The sequence below is a fragment of the Atractosteus spatula genome, chromosome 24, assembly GCF_055471065.1.
Source record: "Atractosteus spatula isolate fAtrSpa1 chromosome 24, fAtrSpa1.hap1, whole genome shotgun sequence".
Classification (NCBI taxonomy): Eukaryota; Metazoa; Chordata; class Actinopteri; order Semionotiformes; family Lepisosteidae; genus Atractosteus; species Atractosteus spatula.
The window spans coordinates 10,272,964-10,296,763 of NC_142729.1; the positions used below are offsets into that span (position 1 = coordinate 10,272,964).

The 23,800-nt window shown below is 39.9% G+C and overlaps 1 protein-coding gene and 1 pseudogene across 2 annotated transcripts; both read left to right on the forward strand.

The window, feature by feature from the left end:
- The first annotated feature begins 506 nt into the window (after positions 1-506).
- On the forward strand, positions 507-18,894 carry LOC148815876 (uncharacterized; annotated as a pseudogene). The gene is made up of 4 exons (XR_016086022.1): positions 507-547; positions 3,690-4,456; positions 5,050-5,090; positions 16,852-18,894. The product of XR_016086022.1 is annotated as an uncharacterized LOC148815876 (transcript).
- LOC148815877 (interferon-induced very large GTPase 1-like) lies at positions 18,885-22,703 on the forward strand. The gene has a single exon (XM_088904671.1). It carries the CDS (start codon positions 18,954-18,956, stop codon positions 22,317-22,319), a length of 3,366 nt encoding a protein of 1,121 aa, XP_088760797.1. The 5' UTR covers positions 18,885-18,953; the 3' UTR covers positions 22,320-22,703.
- Positions 22,704-23,800: the final 1,097 nt, after the last annotated feature.

The window sequence follows — 23,800 nt, forward strand, 5'->3', positions numbered from 1 at the left end:
TTGCATATTGCTGAAGAGCTGTTGGTCTTCTTAATATACTGTAAATTCCACATGCATAGAATAGATGAAGACTGAGTTTGCCAACCTGCCAAAAGCATTTTTATATCAGACATTTATCAGACAGATATAGAGATATATTTATATCTTTTTATATAAGACATTTTTATATCAAAGTTGACAATGCCAAACTTGTTGTCACTTAAAATGAAACAACAAGTTTTAATTTAGTAGTCTTATGACATAACTTTTTCTTCTAAGGACAATACTTTAAACAAAATAGCACAAAACATCTCAACTGTTTTTAAGGAGATTTGATATTTACCTTAAATTCTCATTTTGTTATGTATTTTGCAAAATAATGAAATATGAAATATCAGATTAGATATACAGTATAAATATCAGATTAGATAGCTTTTTCTGAGAGGCAATATTAAAATTTGACAAAGTAAACAAAATATTAATTTGTAATTTTGCTTAAAAGAGTTTATTTTCATTGCTGCAGGTTCTGAAGAGAAGAAACAGATATATGTTTGCTGTCAACAAATGGGTAAGTCATATTTGTAATTTGTACTCATAATAAATGGGATGATGCATATAATTTTTGATATTTTAGTGAACATGTTCTGTAAACAGCAGGTGTGGAACACCTAGACCCTGGGGCGGCTATATGAGAACTCCAGCCAATTTGGCCTGGTGTCTTAGACTCACTTTAGCAAGACACCTTACCAGTCTTACAAATTCTATTGTACAGATAATTTACACTTCTCTAATTTGTTCTGATTACAGTATGTTTTTATTTTCACAGAAGACAATACATTGCTAGGTTAATTCTGATAACACGTAAAGCAACATAAACAACTATGAGATAAAATTATTGGTTAAGAAAATGGCATACATACTGTATGCGGTTGTGTATTCCCATTAACAATATTTGTGTGCATACTTTTCACCCAAAGTTTTAAGTAATCATTGACTATAACTCAATTTGGAGTACTTTTATTTGTATAATGAACATTTACAATTACAACAGTTATACAGTTTAAAAGAAAACATAAAAACAATTAACCAACTTCCCCCAGTTAGTGATACTGGGGCATTGGATAAAAAGCATGCCCTGCCCCCATTTCCTTTTCTCCCACCCAGATTACTCTAAAGTAGAAAAAAGCTCCTAATCTTCACAGTCAATAACATACCACACAGCTATTACTATTAAAAATAGTACTATGGTAGAATTCTAGAAGAACTGAACCTTCCATTTAATTGCTTTAAGCTAACTGTACCCATAGGTTTGTAGGCTGTAAAATGTTATCTAATTTAATTACTTTTATGCAACAAGTTAGAATAATGAATAGACCTGGTGAGAATAACTTAAATGTAGGCATTAGCATCTATTAGTTATTTAGGGAAAACTGGAATAGAAGTAGATTAAAAAAGATGCACCCCTTATTCATTATGAAATAACACTGGGTGGTATAATTGATGGATTCTTCAACAGGTTATAAAGTGTATCACCCAAATGTCACCACCTCTTCTTATGAGACATAGCATATAAAATTATTTCCAAAGGCAAAACATCTGTTTCTGGTATTTTTCCAGGCTGTGAAGACTTTAGCTGGCTTTCTTCCTGAAATCAATAGTTAGCTAAATAGCTACATTGATAATGACAAATTATAGCAAATGTATTTGAGAGAGTTTTAGGTATATATCCCCACTAACATAATTACCTAGATACCTGATAGGGGGGTCAGAATATGTTAAAAAACAGAAAACTACAAGTAGTTTTGAACACTACAACCAAGTGCTACCCGTGCAGCATAGCAAAAATCCTCAAATGAGTTATAGACTATGCCAAAGATAGAAAGACAATAATAAAAGTGGAATTAAATTCAGCTTTAATAGTGTGAATGATCTATGAGAAACAGTGGGAAAGCTAGAATAATGGAAATGAAGTTTTAACAAACTTTTTTATTGACGTTTTTGAAGTAGAGCAGTTCATGGTATAGTGTGTGCTTCACTAAGCAGGTGACACCTGAAAAAGGCTCCAAATGTCGTTTCTTTTCTTCTCTTTTCTGCATGGAATAAACCTTTACATGTTCATGTAACATGCTGGACCATGAAATTAAAATTTCAAGTATTTGGTTAATATAATATTTGAAGGACACATACTCATTAGACTATCAGGAAAAGCTGAGTTATGAGTAGAAGGACAATTGCTTGTTAAGACAATAGGGAGTCTGGGGGTGCCAGATTTGTGGATGTTAACAAGGAGGTAGAATTGAGATGCCTGAAGATGTTCAGCAGTCAGACAGTAGCCTCCAGTGTTAATTCTCCATTGCTAATGAGAAGTGAGACAACATGCTTTTGATAATGGTAAGAACCTTTGGAAGAGAGCAACATACTGTACGTAAATGTTAGCAGGAGGCTTCAGCAATATATAGGTACTTTTGCCAAACTACAGCAGCACCCCCTTTGTCTATTGTTTTGATAACAGTATCATTGTTGTGTAGTGAAAGGAGCTGTCCTTGCTGTATGACTCCTGGGTGTTTGGATTTGGATAAGAGGAAAACTTTTGTAGCATTGTCTTTGCACTGATGAATAAGTAGTTCATTGGAGCAAAAAATCTGGAATGGGGAGTCCAACAGTTTTACTTACTGTATGATTAATATTGTTGATGTTGGTTACTTGGTTTTCAGCTGATGAGAGGGTGTCATTAGACAAATATGCACTAAGGTGAATCCTGCTGTAAAGACTTTTGAGTGGAATTTGGGCTTGCTGGGTATTCAGTGTTTTGAAAACTAGTACAAAAATCAGGCCTTTGATTAACATTTTATCTATCTCTTATACTGTGGGGAAAAAGTTAAAGATACAAGATACAATACTGTGGGGAAAAAAAAAGATACAAGAGAAGGATTTGTTTTGTCCAGTTAAGAGTTAAAAGACAATAAATGTTCCCACAAATATAAGATAGCAGTTCCTTTTTTTCCTACATTTTATTTCTCTTATATACAGAAATTGTTATATTTCTGTACTCTGACCTGTAAAGGTTTCTTTTTTTCAGTTGTAGCATCAAAGAAAACATGTATTTCTATACTGTATTATACAAAAAAACACTGTCTTACTGATCTCCCAAAATGGTCTGCTTTTAGCCAAAGTTTTAAATACCTCCTGGCCACCTAGCACTTGGCCATTATGGCTATCACTTGACAAGGTAAAATAAAACAGTTGTGGGGCTCCAGTCAGACTAACACTCCACAGTGTGCACAGTCCTGTCTTAAGAATGAGAAATATTGATACAGTAGGTGTAATTATTTCCTGATGCCTCAACACACACAGAAGTAATTCATGTGTGTCTGGGTTATTGTCCTTTCCAATGAACCAATTCTGTAAAAAGTGAATTTCCAAACATCTATTTTTTCATAATCTCATAATAGTGTTTTAGTTTGTATTCACATGCTGTAAATTCATTTATCATCCATTCATACAGTATATCCAAGTATATAAAAAAGATTCTCTTTGTATGCTCCTAATTTCCTCTGTTGGAAAAAAAGGCATCAATATGTCTTATATAGGTACCACTAGATTTTTGACCTTGTTTGACCATTACTTTGAACATTATAATGCTAATAGCCAATAGAATCTATTAAGTAGAATATTTGGTGAATTCCTTTAAATGCATATTTTCTTTTCAGACCCCGGCCTCCTGTCCGAGCTGCGGATTGTCCTGCTGGGACAAATAGGAGTGGGGAAGAGCTCCACAGGAAACACCATCCTGGGAGGGAAGGAGTTTACTTATGATCCCAGCTCTACCTCTACAACACAGCAGTGTGAAAAGGGAACAATAAAAATCAGGAAGAGGACTATTACTGCTGTGGATACCCCAGGGTTTCTGGACACACGATTCACAGAAGAGGTGGAGACCCATAGAAACACTTGTCTATCTTTGTGTGTCCCTGGCCCCCATGCTTTCCTCTTGGTGGTAAAATTGGGAGCATTTACAGAGAATGAGACGAGAGCATCAGAACAGATCCAAGAGTTGTTTGGAGAGAAGGTTTTGAGGTTCACTCTGGTTCTGTTCACCTGTGGAGATAATTGCAACACCAGACTATTGAGGAGTTTATTGAAGAGAATAGGGACCTGCAAAGTCTGGTTCAGCAGTTTGGGGGCAGGTATCACCTCTTTAACAACAACTATATAAGCAACCGCAAGCAGGTGAGAGATTTACTAGAAAAGATTGATTTAATGGTCAAAGCTAACAAAGGAGGCTATTACTCTAGAGAGATACACCAGAAGGAAGAAGAATTCATTGGACACAAGGAATGGAGACTGAAAGAAGGAAAGGAACAGAAAAAACTAGAAAAGAACAGAATCAGAGAAGAAATTCAAGATGTGGATGAGGCAAATAATCAAAGAGCAAAGGGGACACATGAGCTAAAAATGATGAAGCAAGATGCAAAAGGTAATACAACTGACTAAAAATGGAAATAATATTCTAAAAGCAAATATATCAATTAGATATTTTTCTAAATACAGTATATTACTTCTTTATTTAAATGGTTGATATAAATAAAGCTTAAGAGGACGGAAACAGTACTTGTGATTATACTTTAGGAATTTAAGGATCAAATAATATTAGAAGATTATTAACAGACCAGAAAGCCAGCTGTTGTTGTCGTTGTGCCACACAAACATATGTGTGGAAAAACATGGTGCAGATGGTTCACAATGGTACCACATGCTTCCGAATGAGTCTAGATGCTTCTAATTGTAGTCAGTAGTTGGTTTTTCCAAAACTGCTTATCAACCAGCTGTTTTGGCTGTTGTTCAATATAATATTTTCATCAATGGCAGGGAGTCTCTATCTGTTAATTAATCTCTCTGTAGTTAAAATCAGATTTGGATCCATGGACTACTAATGCTATTTTTTTCTGATTATTTGTAAAAAGTTTTCCCTTTATTATGCTTAAGATATTTAAATATCCAGGATCGGAATTACTGTCTATTGATGTAAATAAAATCCTAATCCTCTCAATTTGTTCCACCCCACCATAGATTGCAAGGTGCATGATGATACTACTGAAGATCCAAATGAGGTAAAAAAACATTACTACTGTAGCACAATCAACTATTTCAGGCTATTCCACAAATATAATCATTAAATGATTAAGTGACTAATTTATCTTTCTATTAACCATTCTCTATAATAACTCACTTTGCAAACCTATTTATACCCTTCATTCTAAGAGTTCAGAAATCAGAGTGATTATCTCTGTACTTATCACAGAGTTTAATGTCCAGGTAAATAAATCCCAGGGCTATTGTCATCAGCATGCTTTGAAAAGACAAACACAGTTATCTGGCAATTGGTTAACACCATTGTTTTAATAATACTGCTTGTGCCTCTGTGTATTAATAATTGCTTTGACCCTTTAAAATAACATTTAGAAAATACCACTCTGAAACATTTATTAGTGCATATTTTTTAGACTTATAAATGACAGAAGACTAGTGTACCACAGTAATAGATATTTCTTCATAAGATTAAAACTGCAAATTTCTATTCATAGTATATCAGATAACTCTGTGTGAATGTGAGCCACATTCTTGCAGGAGATTGGAAGAATATTGAGCAGTGAAGGATTCCTGAAGGAACTGACCAGAGGGAATTGTATTAAGTAGATAAGGGAGGTTTAAAACGAAGGCAGCCTATTTTAGGGAGTGAGAACATGTCTATCCAGTGAATCCCCTGAGGATCTAAAGTGTATGTTTATATAATAGTTTATGTGAGTTAGTGAGTTCAAATGAATTCAAGAGTTTCAGGTGAGGGACCCCTTTCCTGGCAATACAATGTATGAGGGGAAAGCAAGATTGTTCTAGCTGCAGACCTCTCTAGAGTTAAGAGTAAGTTAAAGCTCCATTGTGAGTTAGACACTGAAGTTCATAGTGATGGGGGGAAAAGGTGCACCAGCAGCTGCTAGTGCACAGCCATGGATATGAGAGTGAGGCATCAGAGAGGTTGTGTTTTTAATAGGTGTAGCGGCGAGGCTTAATAATAAGGCAGAATTAAGTGTTTCTGAGCTTCCCAAATGAGGCCCCATTTCTCTGTTCATCTCTGTGGTGCAGCCACAGAGAGACCATTAGGGTGATTTAAGGTTTCCTAGGACAGCTCCCAAAGGGGGGTGCACTTAGCTAAGCCTGGCTATCATGATCAATGGTCATCCATTGGCGCCTATCTGTCTAGGGAGTGCCAGTTGGACATCTGGACTGCATTACTAAGTGTCAGGACTAAGTGACTCATATCTCACCTTGATCAACCAATCAGGGACTGGTAGGGCTGAGTAACCCACGTGGGACTCTGATGCCCATGGAACTTTCAGCCAATCAACAAGCTGAAGTTCCTCCAGGTAAAAACAGGCAACACAGGCCTGGAGATAGAGATTCAACGAGATTCAGATTCGGGAGATTCAGTAAGATTCTGGAGAGGATTCTGTGGACTGTTCTAAAGGGAATTCAAAGGAGAATTCCAGGGCAGGACGGCCCAGGAGCAGAAGGCTCCCAAGGGCAGGACATTCTCGCAGCGCGCCTCCTGACCATCCCGAGACTCAGCCCGGACAACCACGGAACGGCCAGTGTGTCCGAGTGCCAGAACTTTCCTTTGTTCTAAGAGTCTAGAGTGGAGGTTGCCAGAGAGTAACCAGCAGCAGGCCTCGTGAACAGATCGGAACTGTGGACAGCTGAATCACTATTCAGAACTAGTCTTCATCAGGAACGAACCGGTCCTCTTCCTGACTTGCTGGGACCCACAGTCATCTTTTCTCCTGTGCACAAACTTTGCTAGTTAAAGCCAACACTAACTAGCCGGTCAGTGAGCATCTGCAGCGCACCGTCGCAAGCCGCACAGCACAGCCTGGCACGGAGCCAGAGAGCGCGGATTGGACAGCAACAAGCCTGCAGCTGATTGTTTGTGCCTGCAGGAGATCTGAATCCCCAGAAATTGGATGAGTATTCAACTTCAATGCATTACAGCTCGAGAATTCAATTGTTATCCCAACCAGTTGATATCAATTTAATTCCTAAGAGTTATGTACTTGTTTTGAGTATCTAATGTAGAAGTTGTAACCAAGTTCACTTTACGAAACGGTCTTAATGAATGATATACTGAACGTATGTCCTCTTGATGTGTAACACTTCGTAACTGATTGAATATATACCTTTTGTATTCTGATAACCCTCACGATAAGATCTGTTAGGTTTATATGCATATTCTATGTATTAATAAATTTATCCTCGTGTATTAGTACCTGTGTGTGCGCGTTGTTTGAGTTATGTCGCGTGGTTGGATTCTAAAGCCATCAAAAGAATCAACTTTGTGATTTACTGCTACAATTAATAATTGTCTCAGTAAATGCCCAAACCCTACAGAACTGGTGCCTTCAGAGAGCCACTATGATTACATATTTGGCGTCCCTGAACGGCTATGAAACACCACATTTATGGCGTCCCTGGACCGGCGTGGCAAGACTGAAATGAATCAACCAAGCGGAATAATTCATATAAAACGCCGCGGGTTTCATACACGACAATACAGTGTGCTGAAAGCCGAAAGGAAAAAAGTTCCCCTTGCTCTTTAAGCAGTGCTTGATTGTTTTGTGATCTTTTGCAATCTACCGGGTTGATTGCATACTTGATCTTGTGGTTTTCTGTGGTAAAACTGTGATTTCGTACTTAAAAGTAATACTCTTTAAGTTTAACGATGGTTGCTAAAAGGTCTGAATTCGAGTCGCTATTAAGCACTCTCTCTAGCAGCAACAAGTCTGACCACGATCTCTTCCATATCTCCGTCAGCGGAGAAGCTAGAAGAATAAATCTCCATTCTCTGAGAGAGCTAGCGAAGGACATAGAGAGATTTGACCCCGCAGTGTCAGAGAATAATATCGAGAGTTATATTCAAGACCTCAGGTATAACCTGCAGTTCCTGCCAAACGCCACAGAACAGGAGAAAGTGTTTCTGGTCAGGAAAACTACCAGCAGAGCTGTACATGAGTGGATGGCTAGGCAGATGAAAGAAGTCTGTAATGACTTTGAGCAGCTATGTCAAGCACTTATCGAAGAATACAGTGCGTTTATTGACCCGACTGCCGCGATAGCCGCCGCTCTTAACATTAAGCACGAGAGAGCAGAGTCCCCTCGCGAATATTACGAGAGACTTAGACGAACTTATTTTGCAGGGCGAAATTATGAGGGTTGCGAAGAGAACACACATTTCAAGGGTTTATTCATTGCGAATCTCCACCCGTCAGTCAGAAAGATGATCTTAATGCATACAGATGCACAGACCATGAAAATGACTGATATTAAGAGATTCGCGCAGAAAGCCTGGGAGTATGATGTCCAAAGTCGCTCTGAGCAAAAAGCTGCTAAAGCGACTGTGTTCGCCGTCAGAGCCAGCAGGGTTAATTCCCCCCTGCTCGAAGGAGCACAGGCTCCTGAGCTGGCTAAGCCCCGTTCCAAAGCACTCACACAGGACCGCACCCAGCGTCCTAAGTGCCATGAGAACACCGGGGAAGGGAAAGGGCTAGAAAAGGCTGAACAAAAGGATTCAGTAGCCGCCCGCCTGGCCAGGCTTGAACAAGCTTTATTAGGACAGGGACAACCGCTCCCCAAGGCTGCCGGAAGCGTGAATGAGCTGATACTCTCCACTGGAGGAGGCGGAGACCCGCCCCCTCTCCCTCCCTCAGTCTATCTGATTGAGCGGAAGGGTTCCTGCCTGGATGAGGTCAGCCACTCCCAAGCGAGTGCTGACTCCACCCCTGAAGTCACAGAGCAGGCAGTAAAACACAGAGGAAAAGCACGAAGCTTTTACCTCAAGGCTGCCATGGGAGATGTCTTACCCAGTGAGACACTGATTGACACTGAGGTTGAAAGGTGTTTGATGTCACACGGCAAGCTCAAACGGGTAGAAAAAGAAAAGGGTATGCGACTCAGAGTGGAACCTTTGGTGGATCACCAGAAAGGCAAAGTGTGGAAACAGGTCAAGGCTCCTAAGCCTTCTGTACAGAAGGAAAGGGGGGCCAAGAGGCAGACTGTGCTTACACAGTGCCCACCGAACACAGAAGCCTATGCGGAGATTCCTTCTGTTCCCTCTGGACAAGAAATAAAAATATTATCTTGTTTCCCAGATATACAGGGAAGTCGTGCCCTGGCCAAGGTCACAACAGCCTCCATGCCACAGGAGCGGTGCTCCAAGCAGCCGCCTGATCCACCAGGTAAAGCACACCCCTTTTACATCCCTAAAGAGGAGCAGATCTCCCCACCTGGCGATGAAAAGGAGCTTTCCCTGTGCACCCTGGCACCCAAGAGGGGTCAGGAACACCACCCTGCAGTGGTGGAAGGGATCCAGATGGCAGGAGAGCAGGTTGGTGATGTAGCCCTCACCCTTAGCCCTGAGAGGTCCTCTATTAGTGAGGATCTGCTTGAGCAGCTGTCACAGGGCCACCGCCAGGTGCCCCTGGTGCAACATTCACAGGTTAGACAGGAGGTCCAGCTGGACGCTGAGACTACTGCGCTGTGGACACACCTGATCCCAGATGCCGATTCCCTCTGCTGTGACCCAGGGAACCTGCAGTCAGGTAACATTATTTCTCACAACTACCAGGTAGTGAGTGAGACTGACCTGATTGTTCCTGCCTCAACGGCAGGGTTGCCAACACACCCAGTCCCCCAGAAGGGACAGGGAATGAAAGCCGAGCCGGTTTTCTTACAGCCACCAGCTCAGTCTGTCAGTCTGAGTCTGACCAACAGTGGTTCAGCCAGACTGGAGCTGGATGGTCAAGTCACCCGCCTGCCAGTGCAGGACATCGCAAAGAGGGGTGTCAAAATCCCCGCCTGCACTGACATGGGCCTGGTGGGTGATAGCGAGTTCGAAGACAGTGAACTAGCTATCCCAGTGCTGGGGCAGCTCCCTGAACCCCTAGCGAGGGAAGGGGGGAGCGAGCAGGTGTCCTACACCCACGCCCAGCGAACGATTGTAAACATGCCGATAGAGGGATTCCTCAATCAGGAAGTGTGCAGGGTGGACCTGAACAGTGAGAATGGGATAACAATCCCAGATCACTCAGGTGCTCCAGATGACCACTCAGCCGAGGGTCAGGCATGGTCCACCGCTGCACCGCCCCCTGCAGGGTTCCTAGAGCACAGGCATGAACAAATCGAAAAAGCAGATGCCCTGGAAAAGGAGGAGCAGCATCAGCAGCTGCGTCAGATCTCCTCAGATTTCCAGGATGTTGGTGCCCAAGATGCCACATGGCATACTGAGAAAGACACCATGTACACGCTGCGCCAGCTTAGAAAGGCGACAGTCACTCAGAAGGAGATGACTGGGATCAGCCACCCGAAAAGACTTTTGGGAGGACTGATTGCTGCCGCCACTGTTGCACGTTTGCTCTTTTTGGTAGGTTTGTTTGGTACTGGCACTCTCACCCTGACTGCCCCAAGAAGGCAGGTGAAGGAGATGCCAGAGGGTAGTGACAGACTGTATCGACAGTAGCAAAAGTTGGAAAGCTTAGGGAAAACCCTACAGGCAATTTCCTATGCAACAGGGTTAAACCTTATTCCCCAACCAGTGGACATGATTGTTGGTGTTATACAGTGGGTTTATGCTTGTGTGCAACAGGCCAGAATGTTGACACAAGACCTGTTAAGGGAGCTTAGTGCCACTGTAGCCAGTCTAACCACGGCACAATTCCCAACCCACTTGATTCCACTCTTCTCAGTAGAGGAGTGTGTGACATTAACCCCATCGTTCATAGCTCACCCAGAAGGCAAACCAAGATTGAATTCGGTTCCAAATCTTGAGATGGGTATGGCTACCAAAGCTATCCATTGGCTGTGTCTAAACGATTCACCAATGAAGGGTGTAAAGCTACTAACGAGCAGAGGGAGGTTAATGAACCCCATGAAGAGCAGGTGGGAAGTAAATGGCTGGTCGGCACACCACATTTAACTGTCAGTATGACTTGTGACAGGCATGATACAGCTACCACAAGGCAGCTACCTAATAAAACAGTTCCTGTAAGTTCCTGAGGAGGCCATAGTACAGCATGGTAACTTAACACTGTACGGTCTGGAACCAGACAACATAAGACCAAACTTGAGGTCGTGGATGCCTTCAGGTGCCACACTAAGGAATTGGATAGAAATCCAAGAAACAGTAAGCCCTGAAGAGGTACAGGTAGTTAGTTTGCTTTAATGGAACAAACCTCCAAACCACCCTAGCAGATACCCAACACAGGTGTTGTGGTTTATCGGGGGGCTGGGAACAGGAACTGGTGTTATTGTAACACTGCTGCCGGGTAGCTGGATCATGACTGACAGTGTACTCTGAATGATGTACTCTTACATCAAGATGTACTCCGGGTAGCATGAATGAGTCAAAGGTAGCATGCCAAAAGAAAGGAAGTGACTTCTCCCCAAATATCTACCACAGAGGTATCAGATATTGACAGTGAACTTCCTGATGTGTAATTCCTAGACTTAGATAATGTCTCCTACCGTGTTTATACATACTCCAGATGTTATTCATCCTGTTTGTATCCAATGCTGGTTCTGGTATGAATTCTCGAGGAGTAATGTGGACATTTAAGATTAATGTTCTAATGGCAAGGGACATCACTTAACTCTGTTTTTGTTTTGAAGGCAACAACGCCTCAGGACCTCGTGACCTTCAAAAAGGGGGGATATGTAGCGGCGAGGCTTAATAATAAGGCAGAATTAAGTGTTTCTGAGCTTCCCAAATGAGGCCCCATTTCTCTGTTCATCTCTGTGGTGCAGCCACAGAGAGACCATTAGGGTGATTTAAGGTTTCCTAGGACAGCTCCCAAAGGGGGGTGCACTTAGCTAAGCCTGGCTATCATGATCAATGGTCATCCATTGGCGCCTATCTGTCTAGGGAGTGCCAGTTGGACATCTGGACTGCATTACTAAGTGTCAGGACTAAGTGACTCATATCTCACCTTGATCAACCAATCAGGGACTGGTAGGGCTGAGTAACCCACGTGGGACTCTGATGCCCATGGAACTTTCAGCCAATCAACAAGCTGAAGTTCCTCCAGGTAAAAACAGGCAACACAGGCCTGGAGATAGAGATTCAACGAGATTCAGATTCGGGAGATTCAGTAAGATTCTGGAGAGGATTCTGTGGACTGTTCTAAAGGGAATTCAAAGGAGAATTCCAGGGCAGGACGGCCCAGGAGCAGAAGGCTCCCAAGGGCAGGACATTCTCGCAGCGCGCCTCCTGACCATCCCGAGACTCAGCCCGGACAACCACGGAACGGCCAGTGTGTCCGAGTGCCAGAACTTTCCTTTGTTCTAAGAGTCTAGAGTGGAGGTTGCCAGAGAGTAACCAGCAGCAGGCCTCGTGAACAGATCGGAACTGTGGACAGCTGAATCACTATTCAGAACTAGTCTTCATCAGGAACGAACCGGTCCTCTTCCTGACTTGCTGGGACCCACAGTCATCTTTTCTCCTGTGCACAAACTTTGCTAGTTAAAGCCAACACTAACTAGCCGGTCAGTGAGCATCTGCAGCGCACCGTCGCAAGCCGCACAGCACAGCCTGGCACGGAGCCAGAGAGCGCGGATTGGACAGCAACAAGCCTGCAGCTGATTGTTTGTGCCTGCAGGAGATCTGAATCCCCAGAAATTGGATGAGTATTCAACTTCAATGCATTACAGCTCGAGAATTCAATTGTTATCCCAACCAGTTGATATCAATTTAATTCCTAAGAGTTATGTACTTGTTTTGAGTATCTAATGTAGAAGTTGTAACCAAGTTCACTTTACGAAACGGTCTTAATGAATGATATACTGAACGTATGTCCTCTTGATGTGTAACACTTCGTAACTGATTGAATATATACCTTTTGTATTCTGATAACCCTCACGATAAGATCTGTTAGGTTTATATGCATATTCTATGTATTAATAAATTTATCCTCGTGTATTAGTACCTGTGTGTGCGCGTTGTTTGAGTTATGTCGCGTGGTTGGATTCTAAAGCCATCAAAAGAATCAACTTTGTGATTTACTGCTACAATTAATAATTGTCTCAGTAAATGCCCAAACCCTACAGAACTGGTGCCTTCAGAGAGCCACTATGATTACATATTTGGCGTCCCTGAACGGCTATGAAACACTACATAGGGCAGTGTGTCATGTCTGAAGCATCAGAGTGAGGTACTAAAGAATCGGTGTTGAGAATGTTAAGAGTCTGAGTGGGAGATTGAGATACTGGAGATTCTAGTATGTGTAGTGAGTGTGCAACTCAGCTTGATGGTGTCAGGAGGTAATGTCAGCAGCTGGAGGTCAACGTGAAAGTCCAGGGATTGACTGATCACGAGGGGACCAGTAGTTGGGATGGTGAGCTGGAAGTTCCATAAGAGAGGCTGGCAGCAGGAGGCATCATGAGTGGTGGCTAGGATCAAGAAGTCTCCTAGCTAGAGAGTTAGCATCACTGAAGGGCAGGGAGGGCCTCAAAGAGAAGCAATATCGGTCATTACCATGTCACCCTGCCAGTAAGATAAAGAAGGCAATAGAGTGGGTGTGGCCGAGTCGAGGATCTTCCAATGCTACTCCCACAATGCACTTCCTTATAGTTTTCCCTTGTAGCCTCTAGATCAGGATTTACAGTTCTTTTGGAAAAAAACTGCTGGGCTGACTTAGTAAATGCATTTTGAGGATTTTGATACTTGTATCAGGTCCCCTCTTCGTCTTCTCTATTCAAAACAAAAGGCTCAGTTCTTTTAACCTGTAAGTATAGGACTTCAACATAACTTTGTTACATTTAAATTCTACAATTTTACTATACACTGTATACTAGTTTTATGTTTGTCTTTTTAATTGCTTTCCCATATAATCTAAACATTTAAATGCCGTTAAAATAATATTCTATTTTATTTTTCATAAGTAGCTTCTAGCTCAGTATTCCCTGTTTAATACTATTGGCATGCAAAAACCTGCATTTGAACCATTTTCCATTGACTTCCTACCTATCCTATAATATTTTACATCTCTTAGATTTTATCAATAATTCAAAATGTATTTTCCAGAAATTGTCACCTTTTGCTCTGTACTCAAACGCATCACTTTCAAAATATACTTCAAACAAATTATTGTATCTCATAGTTCCCTAATTGTTCTCTCACTACTATTTGCCCTCACTGTCTTGATTATTTGAAAAGATAAGATATATACAAGCATTTCCTCTTTTGACCAAATTCAATTATAATCAGCATCTGTACGTGCATTTAGGAGGTTATAGCAGATGTCTAACTCTACAGTATAAAATACCTTGAGAATGTTTTAATTAGTCTGATCGAAGTATATTCTGGGAATCATGACACTTTTAGCTTAATGCTTTTTTTCATATTGCTTCAACACTTTATTTTATCTTTCCTGTATCTTTAAGAAATGCATCTTTTTGGTTTAAGAATATGATAGCCATAAAATTAGCTTGCTATCTGATTTGGTGTGCAAATGGGTACAATGTCATAAGCACAGTCCATGATGCTGAATGATTTAACCAAGTGGAAAAAATATACAGTAAATACAAAAAAGTAAACACTATTGAACCTTTTGAATACCTTGACAAAGTACATCTACATCAGATTTAAAAATGACAATAGTCATGATTTTACTTCTGGTAGCTAGATACTGTAACTGCCTTTGGTAACTTTGGTTTTACATCATTTTTGATGTAATTCTGTGGGATGCTTTGAGTCATTGTACAGAAACCAGTAGCTAAAGAAAGGAGAAGATTAACATGACATGTCCAAGAGTCATAAGCTACCTACCTTAGGAAGATGTGTATTCATGCTGTATTTCTGTCTAAATCATAACTGAGAAGGTTAGAATAGCTTGTTAGATGCAACATTGGATTGTCATTGAGTTGTCACCATCAAATGTGAAAATGGAAAATTCAAAATAGATTGTTCTTTTTAAACACAGCTGTGATAGATGTAGACAGGTGTGATAGAGCTGGAATTTAAGCCTGCAAGATAAATGTCAAATGTCAGATATTTGTTGATGTTGTTGTGCCAAACAAAAGGGCTTCAGCTGAGAGTTTGTGTGTTGAAAGTCGTCTTTATTTCATATGCATATGGAAGTCTTGTGTTTGGACACAAGACTTAAAAGACAACGCTTACAGTGCTCTTTTATACAGTGAAACAAACGATAAGAGATACACCCCCACATGACTTCTACTTGCATTGTGGCTATACTGTATATGGTCATTCTAGAAAGCTGACCAGTACATATATTTTCTTTACTGCCAGCGTGTGTGACAAGTACCCCCTTCTGCTGAATAGACCATTTGTTCCAGGAGAGGTCACTGGTCATTTCCCTGAGAAAAATGCCAGCTATGCATAAAGACCCCATGTGGCTATCATATCTTTTGAGACAAGACGTCCTGAGATGGATTCAGTAAAGAAACATAGTAAAAACTTTTAGTTAATTCCCTCAATGCACTAAGTTGTAAATGGAGAAAGAGATGATAAATTTGAATAGTGGCAGGCATAAAGTGTCCAGGAGACAGATAATAAGCCTAATTTTAGCTCAGTAATGTGTAATTAAAATATGTATTTTTCTGAAAGAATTCCAAAATTAATTCTGAGTAATAAACACTTAATGTACACCATATTATACTGTATATTGCTCTGGAGAATTAAAAGGAACTGAAAATGCACGTGCCACAGCAGAGTAAAAACAAAAGGAATTAAAAAATACAAATGAAAAGATGCCTTTTGGTCCATTTAGTTTGGTTGGTTAGAAGGTCAATCGAGAAAAAAAGCAATCCTTTGTTTTAATGGAGTTAAAAGTTTGTCAATCATATTGAATGAAAAATTCTGCTGGAACTGTTTCCTAGTTACCATACTATGTAGAATAATTTCCTTTTAAGTTGAAAATATCCACCAAGAGCCAGTCACAGAGATTCACTGGGCCTAAATATCAAACTCTGCCCAGAAACCACACAGGTCACTTCCTCCCTTGAGACTTATCCACTTTTAGATAAGGGTCTCTTCTTTGTGAAAGTTTTCTGAGGGGAAAAACAATGTACATTATACCCCCTCTGGATTCTGGTATTCTCTGTTTTTTGTGTTTGTCCCTCTGATCAATTACTAATTACCAGTCTCAATGGGCTGAATGGCCTTCTGTCTTTTGTTCTTGTGCTCAGGTGAACTTTGATCCCTTCGGTCCTTTGGTGCCACATTGTGTCCAGTACATTATAGTTCAGGGTATTTTCACTTTTAAAATAAATGCAACTGCATTTATTCCTCGGTACTTTCCCTGATCCTCTCCCCCACCCCTTAGAAAATAGCATAAAACAGGTTCAATGCAAATATAACAGTACTATAGGCCACCACACAGTTCCTGTAAACTGACTAACTTTCAATTATTTAATTAATACTTAACTATTGTTTGTTTCTTTCACAACACAAATTCAGCTGTTTTGATTTCAAAGGTGTACTAATAAGATGGCTACAGAAGAATCATTTTTTCATCCAGTGTATGATGCTGAGGCTCTGACTGATAAAACAAACCATACCTTTCTCAATACCCTCAAGATAAAAAATCAATAAAACTTCTGTAGCTTGTTTAGTTAATAATTTATGCAAGAAAGCCATTGTTCTAAATTGTGTTCAATGTTAATTCTGTTGAAAAATAAAGTAAAAATAAAACAAATTATTTTAAATGAGGTAGAATTTTGATTCAATGACATGTTTAAGAAAATTAACTTATAAGATAAACGTGTATTATGCATGGAGGTTTAACTGTGTACAATATGTCTCCTTTTTTTAAGAGTTTATCAACAGACCCCATAAAAGAAAGTGAAGTGAATTGGAGAGGATCATCTAGAAGCCAAGAAGATGACATCACTTCTACAAAACAGAGAAGAACATGTTATTCTTGTCAGATCTCTTATGGTGAAAGAGTAGGGGTAGATAGCAGTGAAGGAGCACAAGAAGAAAACAGCTGGAAACATAATGCAGACATATATGAAGACAGTCGAAAAATGTACATTGAATGCAAAGGCACAGACAACAAAGAGACGCACCGTGCAGGCAAGAAAAATGATAGCAGATACACACAAAATGCAAACAGAGACACAGACAAAAGCAAGATGTGTAGTACAGGCAGAGACACTGAGAACAGAGAAACATATTATTCAAATAGAGATACAGACAACAGAGAGATGTGCAGTGTTGTCAGGGAAGTAAAAAGCAGAGACCTGTGCAGTTCAGATGGAGACACAGACAGCAGAGAGATGTACAACTATGGCAGAGACACAGAGAGCAGAGAGACACATAGTGCCAACATACACACAGAGAGCAGAGAGATGTACAGTGCAGACAGGGAAACAGACAACAAAGAGATGTACAAAGATGACGGAGACACAGATAGCAGAGAGACACACGGTGCCAACAGAGACACAAATGTCAGAGGGTTGTGTTATGCAGACAAGGAAACAGACAGCAAAGAGTTGTGCAGTGCAGATATAAAAAAACACAGCTTTGAGAAACAGTGCAGGGAGGTTATCAATAGACTTGGTATAGAGGATTTTTATCCTCATAAAATGACAAAATCAGAAATTCTTGTTATTGGAAGATCCTCATTACATGATCAAACTCCTCTAAAAGAAAAGTATTTACCATTTGCTTTCTTAGAAAGACTGTTGATGTTAGATTACAGAGCAAGAGAGTTGATTGTCAAAGATGATAACTATGAGTCTGGTATTACTGAGGATGACTTTTCCAACACAGAAGGGGAAAGAGAAATACCTTCAGATTTAGAAAATTTTATCAGTAAAGGGGAAAATGACAATAACACCCATAAAATCCAACAGGCCCATATTCACCCAATGGATGTTCAGATGGCAGTGTTTCACTGTGCAGACAATTTTCTGAGACAGTACATAGTAACTAAACTCTCTATGTGCCAGTATGCCATACCACTTTTAGTGCCCAATCCTATCACTGGAAAGATAGATTTCCCTCTGTGGACATTCAGACAGATTATAAAGAGCTGGAAGGCCTCAAATAGTAATACGGTGAACAGCAGTTGCATGCCCATCTATAAGGCTAAGACCCCCATGGTGTTTTTCTTCAGGTTGGGCCCTGTTTCAGTCTCTAAATCTCAGTTGCTTAACTCCATGATCAACAGACAAAAACACAACACATTCTTCCACAGGCAATGCTCAGGCAGCAGCAAGAGCCGCCTCCTATTGGATGGTGTAGTGGAAATTGCATGGTATTGTCCTTCTGGGAAAGATGATGACATTTTTAATGACTGCATTGCCTTTTGTAACCTTCATGGCAATGCAGAAGAACATCAAGAGCAGAAGAATTCTCTAATTGATGCTTCATCTGTCAATGTTGTCTTCCTACCTGATTTCAATCTTGATGACAAGGTTAAGAGTATCTTACAAAAGCTTCTCACCTCTCCCAAACCTCTGATTTGCTTACTAGCTGATGCAGAGTTGTCTCTAACTAGAGTCTGTGGCAACAAGTATAAAGTTGGACTGAAAAACAGAAATCAGGCTGAGCTGACTCAGGAACTGACAAAGACAATTCAGCATTACTTAAAGTTATCAAATCACACCTTTTGTCTTCAGGAATATGCAGACATTGCCAAAAAAATGGATTCAGACTTGATGAAGAAAATAAAGACTGCACAAAAGCAAAGTTATGTGCTAAAAAAATAATTGATATTTTGAAAAGTGTAAAGCTTTCCAAAATCAAGGAACAGTTCCTGCCATGTCAAGGAAGACTGTGGCATGACTGGTGTGAAAAGAACAAAGATCTCCATCGCCTTCATGGAAATATTGAACAGACCCGAAGCAAAATTGAGGAAGAAATAAAAAATATACGGAGCAAACAAAGAGACTTTGGTCTCCACAACCTTATGAAAACATTTGTAAGAAACTTGCAGACAGAAAAACCTGTCCAGAAAATGTTCTTTTTGAAGTGGCTGGGGATCCTTATAGATGAACATTGTTCAGACCAGCTGTCAGAGCTTCATCACATATATGATGCCAAATGGTCAGAAGTATTGGACCTCAAGCAAAAACATGACAAATCAGATGAACTGAAAAATAAACAGGTGGAACTGGAAACGATATCGGAACAGTTAAATTCTGCAGTGTTTGGTCTTGAGCATGTACTGAGAGAGATGGGTCAGATTTATGAAGCCTGGGAATCCCAGCCAGTTCGAGCAGGGATGGATATTTATTATTTTCCTGCCCTAGCTGCAGAGATCATGATCTCTGGATATCCAATTGAGCTGATGGATGGTGATGCTGCACATGTTCCTCTGAAGTGGATAGACTCTGTTCTTGGAAAAGTCATTGAGAGACTAGGAGACCAAAGAGTCTTTGTCCTGTCTGTTCTGGGACTTCAAAGCACTGGAAAGTCTACAATGCTGAATGCAATGTTCGGTCTGCAGTTTGCTGTCAGTGCTGGCAGATGTACTCGTGGTGCTTTCATGCAGCTTGTCAAAGTGAATGAAGAAGTCAAAGAAGAGCTGCAGTTTGATTATATGTTAGTAGTTGACACTGAGGGCTTACGAGCTCTAGAACTGGCTGGGAAATCAACCCTCAATCATGACAATGAACTGGCAACCTTTGTCATTGGACTAGGAAACATGACCCTAATCAACATCTTTGGAGAAAATCCTGCAGAAATGCAAGACATACTCCAAATCTCAGTCCAGGCATTTCTCAGGATGAAGAAGGTGAGGCTGACTCCCAGCTGCATGTTTGTTCACCAAAATGTTGGGGAGATTACAGCTGGAGAAAAAAACATGGAAGGAAAGAGGCGTCTCCAGGAGAAACTGGATGAAATGGCATGTTTAGCAGCAAAAGAGGAGGTGTGTGATGTAGTGCAGTTCAACGATGTAATCAAGTTTGATGTGAAAAGAGATGTGCAATATTTTGCCCAGCTCTGGGAAGGCAATCCTCCAATGGCCCCTCCTAACCCACGCTACAGTGAGAATGTTCAGGAACTCAAACAGATTATTCTTTCAAATGCAGCTCAACACAAAAGTCTGAATCTGTCTGAATTTAAATTCCGTATTAAAGATTTGTGGAGAGCACTGCTAAATGAAAACTTTGTGTTTAGCTTTAAGAACACCCTGGAGATTACAACATACAGGAAACTGGAAAGAATGTATGGGAATTGGACATGGAAACTTAGAAGTGCTATGCTGGCCATTGAAAACAAACTGCACAACAGAATTGAGAATGGAAAACTGGAAACAGTAGACAGAAAATATCTGATTCAGGAAATAACAGCCACTTTTGAAAATGTCAGAAGAGAGATGGAAAACTTTTTCACTGAAGATGTTGACAAAGAAATGCTTGTGGAATGGAGAGGAAAAACTGAGCTGAAAATTGAGGACTTGAAGAATGATTTGATTAAAGGAACTAAAAGGAAATTTGATGAACTGATTCAATTAAAGTCAAGCTGTAAAAGGTTGGATAATGAGAAAACTCAGTATGAAAATCAACTGTTCAATAAAAGCAAAGAGTTGGCTTCTGCACTGAGAAACAAGGGTAATGACACTTCTGATCTGAAAAAAGAATTTGATTCACTCTGGAAGCAGTGGGTTTTAAGTTTGACATCAAAAATACCCCAAATTAAAGACATTGACATAGAGGAGGATGTGATGAAAACTCTGTTTGGATTTTATGAAGAACAGTTTGTTAAATATAGTAAGGAACACCGTAATTATAAAAATATCTGCATCATTGGGGACTACAAGGACTATCTGAAAATGAATAGAATAAAGCGTTCCCTTGGAATTGTTTCTCATACCCTAAAGCCTGAGGATCATCATTCGATCAGAAATTTAATACAAGACATTGTCAGAGAAACTGAGGACTATATTAAGCAGAAGCTAATAGCTAAAATAAGTTACAGTGACAGCTACATATATGAAATTGTAAAAACCATAACAACAAGAATCACAGAATTTGAATCAAACATAAAAAGATTTGTGTTCACAAAGGATTTCAAAGTGGATGTTACCCTATTTGTGTGTGACATTGCGGTGCTAAAGTTCACTGACCTTCAGAAGGCCTTTAGGGAAGCTAATGATCCACTGATATACCTTGGAAGCAAGAAGGAAGACTATTACAGCATCTTTAAGAAATTCTTTCAAGGAGCAACATCCGCAACTGTGTTTGCTGACTTTATCTGCAGCAAACTGAAGCCCTCAATCCTGCAGACAGTCTATGACAAAACAGCTATTGATGTAGCTGGGGATATGAGGGCAAACTTTCCAGCATTCAGTGGGAACAGGTCGAACTTGGAAAAACACATCCTGTTGGTATTGGCTGAAGAGGAGAATTTTGCTAAGTTCATGAATTACATTGATAATCCTAAAAAGCACTTTAACGAATTTATAACTCAATGTGTTAATGAACATTTCTTCAAAGGAAAGGACTCCAGCTTGCTCAAAATGATTATACATAAATTTCAGAGTTTATTCAAGGAAGAAGATTTCAGAATCCTTGACATCTTCAAGCAAAACTTGGAATTAAAGCAGAGATGTGTAAGTGAGGCAATTTCTATATCAACAGTTGCTGTTAAAAATAAGAATGGAGATGTACAGATGTGGCTGAACACATTTTCCAGCCAGCTTGCAGATGAACTGAAATTCACAGAAAAGGACTTGAAAGGTGTCCTGTACCCAGACATCAAAGATTTTGACTTTCTTCAGGAGGAAATGACTGTTGCATTGCAGAATGTCATTGATGATTTGAAAAACGGTTTCAACAGTGTCTCTTCAGTGGACATGGGAAAGTTCCGAGAGAGGCCGGATGAGATTCTGTTCAGGCAGCTTTGTGGATGCTGGGTGCAGTGCCCCTTTTGTAATGCCCTCTGCACTAACACCATGGAAGGGCATGATGGGGATCACAGAGTGCATTTCCATCGCCCTCAAGGAATTGCCGGATGGCATCCAACAGGTCATGATATTCTAATTATTGATATCTGTACCTCTTCTATTGTTAGTGATCGTACATTTAGGGTATCTGAAAACAACTACCATCCTTATAAATCTTACAAAGAAGCTGGACCAAAGTACGCGTGTTGGAGCATTACTCCTGACTCCTCTGTACAGTCCTACTGGAAATGGTTTGTGTGCCGTTTTCAGAGGGACTTGGAAAAACATTATTCCAAAAAGTTTTATGGAAGGGGTGAAATTCCAAAACAATGGATGACAATTACTAAAAATGAGGCTCTACAAAGCTTAGAAGAGGAATCTTAGAAACAGAAATTCTGAATCAAAATTCTAAAATGCTTTGTTTAAAATAAATCATTAGCTTTAGTTTTTTGCTACTGAAAGTGTACTGTAAATTCTGAGTGGCACTAAAATGGAGGAAGTAACTTTCTGAGTAGTATTTTGATTATGAATCATTGACCATTTCACTGTATTCTCAAAATTTAAAACAAAGTTTAGGCCTCAAATCAGTGAAATGAACAAAAAATATGTATGTGATTCAATGTTAAATTACTTAATTAAAGAAAATGTTTAATGACATGTAATTTGTTGTATTAACATTGTGAGAGTATGTCTTTAAAATGAACAACACTTTATGATTGTACTTTACTAACAAACATATTAAAACAGTGCAGGTTATAGCGTACAGTTTAATAATGATTTATAAAACTCTTTTTAAAGGGAAATCTACCTGATATACTGATATAAAAGCATTTCATGAATATAAAATCTTCATCTTTTTTTCAAAATAATGTTTCTAAATTGCTGTTTGAAAAACAGCTGGATAGTTAATGTTTTCTAAACATTCCTAGATTAAAACTCTTAGTACATATTCAACATTGAAAGCATGAAATTAGATATACTGTATATTAAAATCATGAGTGATTATGGAGTTGTAGCAGGTTCCTCTATCACGGCGGTTTGGTGCTGGAAGACCTACTGTGTAAATACAACCCTCCTGTTACAAATCCAGTTACAGTGAGGTACTGTGGAACTGGAGGTGAGGCTGGACCAACAATGGTGTAAAATCCCTCCCATCCTGACTTGGTTTATAACCTGTTTTGACTTGTTGGATTCTATTGTAAACCTGAAGTACAGGAGAGCTTTCTAACTTTAAACATGCAAAAAATTAAGCTATGCCTTTTTTCTTCTCTTCAGCCCACAATAGAGAACAAATGTGCTTCTTTTGGGAAAAATATGTTCTTGGTCAAACCAAAATATTAAAACTAACCTGCCCTCACAACTAGCTGACGTAATTCTTAGACCTGCATTCTGAGTCTTTTTATTGAGGTGATTGAACACTGCTACAACATATCTTAATCTGTCTCATGCAAATTCCTAAAAACTCAGACTGGTCTCTAAACCACAGACCGCAAACCACACAAATAGCTCAGAGACACAGCTGTTCCATGTTTACAACGATATAAATACATTTTTATACAAGTAAAAAAGTCATCCATTTCAAATGTACAGTAGAAAGGATTACAGTATTTAGATACAGTACACTCTTCTGATACACTTCTTCTACATTTAAATTCTAAAACCTCATTGTTTAAACCAGTCATCTACAGTTTCCATGACATGTGAAGCATCCTGGAAGCACTCCTGCAGTCAAACTACATCTGTGGTACCAGTCGCACTTTTCAGATACTGAATGAGAAGTTTAAACACTGGTGAAGGAACTAAACAAGCAAAAGGCCACAAAGAGATTGAACTGACACCAGCAGGGTTTGGGGAGCTGTGTACCT

Coding starts and splice junctions, on each gene's coding strand:
- LOC148815877 (XM_088904671.1), top strand. CDS start 18,954: ATGAAAACATTTGTAAGAAACTTGCAGACAGAAAAACCTGTCCAGAAA.